General features: G+C 49.4%; 1 protein-coding gene across 1 annotated transcript in view; it reads left to right on the top strand.

Annotated features, from left to right (window-relative positions):
• The first annotated feature begins 1,725 nt into the window (after positions 1-1,725).
• The window catches only part of LOC146175587 (protein Skeletor, isoforms B/C-like), a 44,151-nt gene continuing 34,510 nt past the window's right edge, over positions 1,726-11,366 (top strand). Inside the window, exons 1-4 of the mRNA XM_084580831.1 lie at positions 1,726-1,786; positions 2,972-3,133; positions 4,024-4,096; positions 7,773-7,881. Coding sequence (XP_084436957.1) covers positions 1,726-1,786; positions 2,972-3,133; positions 4,024-4,096; positions 7,773-7,881 — 405 coding nt within the window. The remainder of the gene's footprint in view (positions 1,787-2,971; positions 3,134-4,023; positions 4,097-7,772; positions 7,882-11,366) is intronic.

Raw genomic sequence — 11,366 nt, 5'->3', positions numbered from 1 at the left:
ATTTTCTTCCTTGAATATTATCATGGGGTGTCCCCATTCTTCGTAGAACTTTTTCATGCCGAGGTGGCGTCTTTCGCGTTCAAGATGGAACCACAGCTCCTTCCTAATATTTTCTTCACCTCTAGGAGACGGGGTGTTTTCGCGCTGTAGACTGCTCGGCATCTCGCGATCCAGATTTAATAATTTATTTCAACGAGAGTCAGGTGAACTGCTTTCGTGCTTTGCTGGGCAGCGGGATGATATACCCGACGGTGGTGTGGTATTCCTGGTAGCTTAAACAGGAGGCGATCCGGGAGTGAGGTAGGGAGGATACACTCAAAAAAAAAAAAAAAATGTGTTCCGCGGTCTCCTGCACTCCACAGGAAGGATATGCATCGAGGGATCCAGAGTGTGCCAGCACAAAAGTTCTCTCTCTCTGCTCTTTCCCTCATCAACAACGCATAAAGCAGTCTGAAAAGTCGTTAGCTCCTGCGGCGCGTAGCTGCTGCCCAAACGGATGCTGCACATGCTCAGATTTTGGCTTGCAAAAGATGACAGGATTGACAACGTCGCTTAAGAGCTTAATGGCGAAAATCTTTCCAGATATTTCACGAGACCGACTAGCCAAACGAATTCTGCTCTCCAGGACAATGTGAGCAGACCATATTGAGCATTCTTGACAGAAGCCAATCTGTCTGGGAGAAAGAATTTTATGTCTTGAAATGGGGATACAATCGCGAATGAATTACGCGCTCTATTATTTTCACCAGAATAGAAGTTAAAAAAATCGGACATATCAAGGCTTTGATTCTTTAGTAGTAGAACCACTTCTTTAACGAACAATTAACAATATTTAATAATTCCTGGGAAGAAATCTGGAATAGGATCTTTAACATACCAGCAGTAATACTATCAGGGCCTGGAGCTGAAGCTGTTGTTTTTGAAAAGCAGTTGCCGATTTCGACATAGTCACCTCGGAAAAATCTGTCGCAGCGACCGGGAATGCGAGTGCGGCCTTGGGCATGGCGATGAAAAGCGAATTGCTAGACCTCGACCAACATCATCCAATACATCAGCCGCCTCGCTAGGGATCAGCACCACCGATGAAGACCAGACTTGCTGCTGAGATTTAGCACGGCGCAGAAAACGAAATAGTGCACTTCGGTGCTTATTATCAGATAAAAAAAAAATGTAAATCACTCATGTTTTTTCTTGGCTGATGACACAGCGTCTTTAAAAAGGGCAGCATGAAACTTGTATTGTAACCAATTAGAGGGGGACTGATTATGATGCCAACTCTTCCATGCAGCTTTTCCGCACCGATAAGCACGAGCGCAGTCCGGATTCTACCAAGATGAATTTGAGGACTGACCAGATGAGGCAACAGAAAATGTAGCCAGTTCAATCGCATCGTGCAACCATGACACCACAGGCGCCACCCGTGAATGATCGTCAGAAAGGGAAATAGAAGAAAAAGAAGTTCGAAGAGCGGTTTCGTAATTAACATAATTTACAAAGCGCCTCTGATGAGCCTTGTAGACAGATTTTAAAAGAATTAAATTGTAGGCAATAGGAAGATGATCACTGCTGGTTCCGCTATCTATGGTAGCCCACGATGATATAAGAAGACCCAAAGAGAATGGATTCATGCTGTATGGCCACGAAGAAGAGGAAAAAACCGCTGCTCTGAATTCACGGTGGCCTGTACTTGGCCAACGGTCATTCGGTACCTTGCCGTGCTCAGCCATGGCTCACAGACCGCTGTTTCTGCTTCTTGCAGTGTGCGCCCTCACCTGCCAAGGTGTAGGTAAGCTCCCTTCGCGCATACACGAGGTCGCGGCGCGTTTTAGAGCCGGACCAGGAAACTCTATTTAGGAGGAGTGACGCGAGGATGGATTGACTTCTGCGCGTATACGCCTTGATGTGCAGCCACTCGCACGGGCGGACGGAGCTGGCACAATTCGTGTAGCTGTCATCTGAAGCGGAGGTCTACAGCAGCAACTCTTGCGCGAAGTCTGGAGTTCAGTAGTATACAAAAAATGTCCGGATACTGTGCGATGTCAGTGCATTATAAATAAGCCCACGGAGCTGGCCTAAACTATCCGGAGCCTTCAAATACGGCGTCCCGCCCTCGCTCGCTTTGTGACATTAAACCCCATAAACCAAGTCAAACCAAACTAAACCTAAAATGTCAGTTTCTTTACGAGTGACATCCGTGCACCGTTGGCACCGAATGAGGAAGCTTCTATTATTGCAGTTTTGTTTTTCTTTACTGCGCGCATCTTATAAAAAAGTAAACAAACGGCTGTTCTGAGTTACTATAGTATGTTTGTGCGAGCTTTCTAATGTTGCAACCGTCGCTAGAGTGTAGGTCAAGTCTAAATACTCAACTCTACGCTGCATCGCAGATCAGGGCCCGCATTCCGAATTTGCGTTGTTATCGAAGTGTCGCTATCTCACGTGATCTCGAGTCTTCTGATTGGTCGAAACGCCGGAACAGGGTGTTGCCACTGCGAAACCGGAAGAGGTGGCAACATCATGTTCCGGCGTTTCCACCAATCAGATGACTCGAGATCGGGGAGATAGCGACACTTTCGATAACGACGCATACTCGGAATACGGGCCCAGGACAGCAGAAATGTGGAGCGATTCTTCAGTGAAGCAGGGGAGGCCTACGTGACCTCGAGTCTTCTGATTGGTCGAAACGCCGGAACAGGGTGTTGCCACTGCGAAACCGGAAGAGGTGGCAACATCATGTTCCGGCGTTTCCACCAATCAGATGACTCGAGATCGGGGAGATAGCGACACTTTCGATAACGACGCATACTCGCAATACGGGCCCAGGACAGCAGAAATGTGTAACGATTCTTCAGTGAAGCAGGGGAGGCCTACGTTATTGTAGCGCAGCAGATCGTGGTGTGTCTGGTTGTCCTGTGGCGTTGCAGAAGCACGTGACGATGCGCGTTGCAACACTACTATTCTTCGTGTTCAGGAGCCACAGGCAGTTCTAGAAAGCAGACGGCGGACGGCGAGTACGATGGACAACCCCTCGGCAGCTTGGACACCGGCGTTCACGGCGTCCACGGAAAAGTGTACGCTGCCGCAGCGGACACGCTGGTGCTACAGGACTTCAGCTATGATGGACGCGAGTCTGGTACATATTTCACCATCTCTATGATCATCAGTCTTCACTGAATTCACTGCAGGGCCACTCCCACTCACCCTTGTCACGAGCCAATAGCGGCAACCTTAAACCCGCAAACATCCTCACCACATCAACCACCTGACTAAATGTCACCGCGTGCTACGCTTGCCCTCTTTAGGAATATGCCGTCGCATCACTTGCTCGGCTCTGTCCATGCCCGTTTATTTTTCGTGACCTTTTATCATTTTTTTTTCATCACAATAGCTGGTCTTGCAGTATAAAATGGTTATTTAATATACATACAAGCTGGCTTCTCAGAAGAAATCTTACAAGGGCCGGCGATGAGGACCTAATATTTGTATGTCCACACCGGGTGGTCGAGGGAGTTCTACCCTGTCCAGTCGGTATGCTTTCCACAAATGATAGCGGAGCCCCACTGCACTGCTTAGGATCAAATCTCTCGGGCTCTAAACTTTTGACAAAGGCTGCACGATTGGCTTCTTATCAACACTGTCATTCAACATGAGCGACACTTGCAAACTCAGACTTGTCGAAGCGTCTGTTAGGTAGACAGACAAGAAGTTCAGGCGTGAGTTAACGCATCTATAAAGTGGTGGCGAGTTACACCGATGTAGCAAAAACTCAACTGCATTGGCATATATGTATTTTTTTTTTCAGCAGCTTGGCATAATGGGAACGTTGCAATCCTTGGCCATGAATTTCGTCGCCGATTTTGCAGACACTGCGAAATTAACGCCAAGATATATTTTGCACGCTGTCAGAATATAGGGTCTGCTGACGATGCGAATTGTTCAATTTGGCCTAACGCTCTGTGTAAAATTCGGAGCAGAAAGCGATGTTCGATGTACTTCGTAAATTATATATATCTTAATTTCCAGGCGCCTACATCGTCGTCGGCACAGCGGACAAGCCCAATGGGAAAGGCGTGGTCTTGATGAATGATTACGACAGGTAAGCATTCGTATATTCGCTGAACAGGAAGTTTGAAGGGGATGCCTCTCAAGAAACCTCATTTGGTTCGAGATGCTATAGGCTATATCGCGTTAAACGAAGGGTGTCGTGTGAAGGAGCCTTTATATATCCTTTGCGTGTAAATGAGTCTATGTAGGGGCAATGAGGCGCACGCGTACGCGATAAGAAACTAATGGAAACTCCTTGCGACGCTGGTTTCGACAACGCACTACGTAGTATAGCAAACAAGAGGAGTGTGGAGGAGGAAAAGAAAATACATGGGCCTGCTACTGACTCTGTAGATGAGCTACCTCCGCTGCCTGTTGTGGCTGTAGGAAGACAGAAAAGAAAATGAACAGGCCTACTACTGGCTCTGTAGCTGAGCTACCTCCGATGCCTCGTGCAGACAGAAGAGAAAATAGAGAAGAAAGAAAAGGAAGAGGGAGATAAAGACGTGCGCCTCAACAACAGCCGTCGTCCACCTCCGCTGCCTGATTGATTTATAGGAAGGGAAAGACGTGAAAGTGGAAAGAGAGAAAGAGGAGCCGTAGTGGAGGGCTACGGAGTAATTTCGACCACCTGGGGATCTTTAACGTGCGCTGAAATCGCACAGCACACGGACGCCTCTTCGTTTCGCCTCCATCGAAACGCAGCCGCCGAGGTCGGGTTCGAACCCGGGTACTCCGGCACAGTGGTCGGGCGTCTTACCACTGCACCACCCCGGCGGGGCCCTCCGCTGCCTCGTGCGGACAGAACAGCGGAGGAGAAGAAAGAGAAGAGGGGAGAGAAAGACGCGCGCCGCAACAACAGCCGTCGTCCACCACCGAAGCAGTGGCGGGTGCAATGACGGCCTACAACAGATAAAATTCGGTGGCTGGCTAGCCTCCGCCGCAAGCGGCGTTGACCTACCTGTCGCAGCCCCATCAGGGATCAGCCACCCTTCACCCTCCCTCGAGCTCCAGAGGGCGCCCCCGACTGGAGGCCACCCTGGACTCGCCCCAGCCCGAAATAATTCTTTCATTTTTGGGGCAATAAAAGCGGTTACCACCACCACCACACCAACACAGGAGCAGTTGGAGGCTGCGCTGTCCTGCTTGACGCTTGATGACCAACTCAAACTGATCGATAAAGCGCGCAAGGCGGCAAAGGCCACTGGGGCCCTGGACTGAGGGCCCCACCCACTCCGGAAGAATTCCCTTTGTTTAAATAAAGTTTTCCATTCATTCATTCGAGCCGTCAGCACAGCGCCGGGTTTCACCTTCAAGTGATCTTGACAGATACAACGCCTTTCCTTTCTATAAACCATTTTACAAAAGCGAAAGCTTCACTATGCTAAGTATAGGTCTTCGTCACATTAAATTTGCCTTTCAAGTGGCCTTGACCTAATTAAGTGAGGTGTCCACGATTTCGCGGTGTTCATCCGAATGTATAATGCGCCTTCCTTTCCCCAAAACCTAACTTAAACCTAACTTAATTCCCCCCCGCGGTGGTGCAGTGGTAAGACGCCTGATCACAGTGCCGGAGTACACGGGCGCGATCCCGACCGCCGGCGGCTGCGTTTCGATGGAGGCGAAACCAAGTACCGTCCGTGTGCTATGCGATGTCAGTACACGGTAAAGAGTCCCAGGTGGTCGAAATTACTCCGGAGCCCTCCAGTACGGCACCCATTTATTTCCGCTTTCACTCCCACCGTCCTCCCTTTCCTTACGGCCCGGTTCAAGTGTCCACAGAAGAGGTGTGACAGATACTGCACCTGTCCTTTCCTCTGAACAAATTATTAAAGCTAATTTAAACGGAGAGGCAGCGCCCCGCCGCTGTGGTGCAGTGGTTAAGATGCCCGACTACTGCGCCGGAGCAACCGGATTCGATCATGATCGCCGGCGGCTGCGTTTCGACGGAGGCGCAATGAAGAGGCGTCCGTGTGTTGTGCCACGGCCGCTCAATGGAGGCGCACTTGGGTTCCATTGAGCGGCCGTGGTTGTGCGATGTCAATGCACGTTAAAAATCCCCAGGTGGTCGAAATTACTCTGTAGCCCTCCACTACTGCTCCTCTTTCTCAGTTTCCACTTTCCCTCCCACCTTCTTCCCTCCCCTTACGGCTAAGTTCAGGTGTCCACAGAAACAAGTGTGACAGATACTGTGCCTTTCCATACCTGTGAATCAATTATTATTATACGGAGGGGCAGCCCTGAGTCGTGAGATGTCCGTCAAATTACTCCGAAGCCTTCTATGCTGCCCCTCCGGCACTCTATGACGTCACCTTTGCTGGGTGCGCGCCATGGCGGCGCGCGGTCATTCTAGTAACGTTGGCGGTCGTCATGGCAATTTCGCGGAGATGACGTCAACATATACCCGTCTCCATTTATGTTTTTGCTTGCTCTTCCTAGCCCTCTTTTGGCCTGTTATATTTTCTTTTAAATAACTGACACTCATTAATAACTTTTTGATCGATCTCACAATTTATTAGCACTTTCCGACTTGACGTCAGAACACACGTCCTCCTGCGGTTGCGTGACGTCACGTCCATTTGACGTCGGCATTAGCTCGCTCGGCTATTTCGACGTTTCATTGGCTTCTTTTTTTTTTTGCTATAATTGATTAACTAATGACTACACTTCGAACACATGATTTGTCTGGCGAGATTATTTGGTCCTCCTTCGCATACAATTGTTGTTTTTCGTATCTTTTCAGTTCACCGCAATCGTGATGACAAACTCTGGGGGCAAGCTCCTTCGAATATAGCCGCTTAATGCTTACGCAATAATGTTGTTGCGCTGCGACAAGCGAGGAGACGACACATAAAAGCGACAGGGTGAAAGATGATTTTAATGACTAGCCTGGAGCGACGGCTCCTCTCGCACCACTGCCGGTCTTCGAAACATTTCCGGGGCCACCAAGCGATCGTCCCGATCGGTTCGTTGAAGTCGATGATGACGCAGCGGTGAGGATGTCGAAGGAAAAATGCTTATGTGATCCGCCTCCCCTGGGACTCTTCAATCATCCGCCCTGTCAAAACATCCATAGGACCGACGGCTCGAGGTCGCGCCGGGCGGCTTGGGCGGTGCTGCGTGTTCGTGTCCTTCGGTTCCTTCGAGTCTTTGGTCTGGTCTCTGCTCTGGTCAGTTCATCCGTGCGTCTTGTCTTCAGATCCGGACTGGGGCTGGTCGGGTCTGGGCAGGAAGGGCTGGGGCGAAGCTGAGCGGCGATATCCACGGGCTCTCGGCCGATGGTTCCGGCGTACGGATGACGTCGACGCTCCAGAGTGAGGATGGGGATGACGTACATCGCACCAACCAACATGTTACATAGCGACAAGCGAAAAGACAGCACAACATTGCGACAGGGTGACTCAGATGATTTTAATGGCTGGCCTAGCGCGAGAGCTCCTCTCGCGTCATTGCTGGTATTCTTCGTCACAAAAATATGTGTGGAGTAAGCGCTCATTGCCTGCCGATAAAGTATTCCCATTCGTAGAGCTTAAATTAATACGGTCGAGATCATCCGCGAGCAGCTTGTAACGTCCTGAAAACATAGACTTTGATAATTAGTGCGTAAAGCGAGGCTGTAATTGTCAGCAACGGATATCCACACTGAGGAAGGAACAAAGCTGATTGAAAAGGCGAACATGGCGGGATGCTAACTTTACGTAATTGAAGACGAACTTTTTGTCTTTTAGGACGAAGCAGCTGAAGGCGTCTTCCCACCAAAGAATGCTACTCAGGCTGCCGGCCGGCAAAAAGATCACCGACTTCAAATGGCTGAGTGTGTACTCCAAAAAATCCAAGGTGAGCCAATATAATCTATTTAGGACAGGCAGGGGGTACTGCACTCAAAAGCTTGAGTCAAAAGGTTCGAGTCGAAGGAAACTGCGAGGTCTGAAGACTACATATGATGTGCCTCTTGGAGCACTTTGAGGGGAAAAAAAAAGTTGGTTCAATGCATAGCGGTATTGGGCCCCGTTCGCTGTAGTAAAACCGCATTGCTTTGAAGACGACAGGTGGATGTATAAGCTTAGGCGGCGGTCTGCGCCATCTGTTGCGGCAGCGCCGTGCGATCGAAGGAATTTTCCAGTGAGCGCGCATAGCAGGTAAGCAAAGCGGAAATGTTATTTGCTACTCGCTTAACTATTACTTTCGTCAGTTCAGTTCAGTCGTTCAGTCGTGTCCGACTCTTCGTGACCCTATGGACCATGTCACGCCACGCTTTCCGGTCTCTCACTATCTTCCTAACATCACATAACTTCATCTGCAGCGCCTCGAGGATGCCATCTAACCATCGCGTTCGCTGCCTACCCCTTCTCCGGCGACCCTCAACCTTTACCAACATCAAATCTTTCTCCAGCGACACCTCTCTTCTCATCAGATGACCAAAGTAGCTGAGCTTTAACTTTAGAATCTGACCCTCCAATGAGCAGTCAGGGTTTATGTCGACAATATCGACTGAATTACTTTCGTAATTAGTTTCTAATGGCGCACCTAAACATTAGCTGACAGTCATAGACAATGCATTTAATCGAAGAGAATCAATGCGGTCTTGTGGTAACAGATGACATTCCTTTTGATTCTATTATGCTCCTGGGTCTACACAGTTTGTGGAAAATGAGAATTGATTGATTGAATATCCTTTATTGAATGGGAAGGCTCATGGCCATCGATGGGGGTAAAGGGGAGTAGTCAGAATCTTCATTGTTTGCACAGGTCGTCACTCAAATCATATTGCTCTGACCAGGCCACTAAGGGAGCCATACTTGGCAAATATCATCTATGTGTTATCATCAGTTTCTAGAAGGGAACGGTAGTTCAGGCGGTAGGATTTGATTTCGGAGCGTCCAGTAGAAAAAGCAGGGCAATCCCAGAGTAGATGAAATATACCGCCGCGCGTTAGAGTCGTACAATGGGGGCACGTCATTTCCTCTGTATACTGACTCCAGCGGGCCGTAATACGTGGCGTGTAAGCCGCATGGGCGATGAGCTTATTCAAGACTTCTTGACTTCAGGTGAGGTGGGGTTTTCGCGTAAAAGGTGGGTCTGGTGTGGCCACCTGCATGCGATGCTGACTGAGGCTACGAAGACTGGTCCGTGTATAGTGCAAAAGGGCAAGAGAAGGGGTGTGTTGCCCGCCCAAGGTCGAGTAAGGATGAAGCAAGGGGGGTGGGGAAGTAAATGTGGACATCCCATCTGCCAAGGCAGCCGCGTCATATGCCGCCGCATTGCCCCCTGATTCGTCCGAGTGACCTGGGGTCCATTGAATAACGGCAGTTCTGGTCGTGAGTTTGTGCCGTTTAAGGAGGCGCTGTATGGCCGTAGCAGTTGCATCTTGCGAACCCGGAGTAGCGATTTACTTGTAAGATTCATAGGAATCAGTAAGAATACGTATTGAACCAGTTACGTTGCAAGGCACTCCTGACGTGGCTCCTCAAATCGCGAGGAGTTCAGCATGAAGAGTGGTACCTTGAGGTAGGTGGCAGGCATAAGCGCCTGAAAGGGAAGGGTTGTCATCGCATACCCAGCCCATAGATGCAAATTCGCTTGTAATCGAAGCGTCGGTGTACATGTCAGTCGTATCAGGGATTCGCTCTTGTCGGAGATGAGCAGCGAGGAGCTCCTGAGGAATGACAAAATCGCGAGGATGCAGTACAACAACGCAGATATCGAAGTGCGATCTGTACGTGAGCACTTCATTTAAAGTGTCATACAGTTCGGAGAAGCGTATCGAACACTTCCTGACCAGCCAACATGGGTTGGAGTGCTTGATGAACTTGTGCTGTTGAAAGACTTTTAAGCCCGTCACGTCAGTAAATGTGTTGCTATTACATCTTGTGCCTGCTATGCCAAAGTCGGTAATAAAGAAAAAAAAGTTTTGTGGCAGAGTGGTTGCGTGTTCGTCTCGCACTGCGAAAGAACCGTGTTCGATTCTGGGGTTTCCACAAAACTTTCATTGTTTCTTTACCATGATTTTCGCGTTACAACTATAACGCCAACACCGGCCTTTCTGCGACACGCGGCCCTTAACGCTATTGTGTTGTGGTTGTGGTGGTTTGTTGGGTTTAACGTCCCAAAGCAACTCAGGCTATGAGAGACGCCGTAGTGGAGGACTCCGGAAATTTCGACCTCCTGGGGTTTTTTAACGTGCACCGACATCGCACAGCACACGGGCGCTTTGCTTTTCGCCTCCATCGAAAAGCGGTCGCCGAGGCCGGGATTCGATCCCGCATCCTTGGGAACAGTAGTCGAGCGCCGTAACCACTGCGCCACCCCGGCGGGGCTAACGCTATTGTGTTAAAAGTTGTTTGTCGTCTTTGGAAAGGTGTCCTATCGGTCTCATCTAGTGCATCTCGTGCTCGACAAAATGATGGGATTCTCACCCTTTTAAATTTACTGGAAGAACCGAAATCAGGTGCACACATTTCACAAGCCTTCTTCAATTAATTCTTGATGCTGTCAAAGAACATCTAAGAGTGCCAAGAGGCAACTCTCTAGACAAACCAGCGCACTTAATTTGCAATCTGTTTGCAGGCATGAAGCATGCATCCTTTTAATGCTCTCCTTTTCTTAAGTAGCACCACAAATTCTGATGGCTCGAGGTTAATGGATTTGTTAATTGCCGGCTGAGGCAAAGCAGCCACCCTCACTCTACTTTCGACAGCGTGCGGGGACTGTAGGTGCTCGGGTGGCGTAAGTGCACCGCCGTTGGCGGGGATGTATTGAAAAAAAAAGTGATGCGCGCCATTAGGGCAGCACACTACATCATCATCAGCAGCAGCAGCATCATCAAAACTTTTGTGTCCACCGAAATGAAACTCCTTTTTGGATCCCCCGGCACTCAGGCCTAAGGTAGCCTATACTCAGGAGCTCCTCAAACTAAGGTCTGGTGAAGATACATTGTCGCTTCACGGCCTCAGCCGCCAGGCGGATGGCTTGTTGCTGCTGTTGAGCGGGGTCCTCGCTCCGCAGCAAGGTCTCCCAGGCTTCTCTATCTTCTATCTTTAGTTCGGCGCCCGGGCTGCCAGCACATTCCCAAATCACGTGGTCAAGAGTGCACCTCTCACAGCACGTTATGCAATATTGGTCTTTCTCGTGAGCACGGGGAAACATAGAAGCGGTAATGATAAAAAGAACACTACTTTGATTTGAATATCATCATCATCATCATCATCGTTACGAGTCTACCCCCGCCCACTGCAAGACAAAGCCCTCTTCCATGTTCATACAATTAATCCGGTTCTGTGCAGCTGCACCCCGGCAAACCTCGTAATCTCGTCAACCCATCA

This window comes from Amblyomma maculatum, chromosome 10 (assembly GCF_055883805.1).
Source record: "Amblyomma maculatum isolate TAMU_Amacu chromosome 10, ASM5588380v1, whole genome shotgun sequence".
Lineage (NCBI taxonomy): Eukaryota > Metazoa > Arthropoda > Arachnida > Ixodida > Ixodidae > Amblyomma > Amblyomma maculatum.
This window is presented reverse-complemented; position numbering and strand designations above follow the sequence as displayed.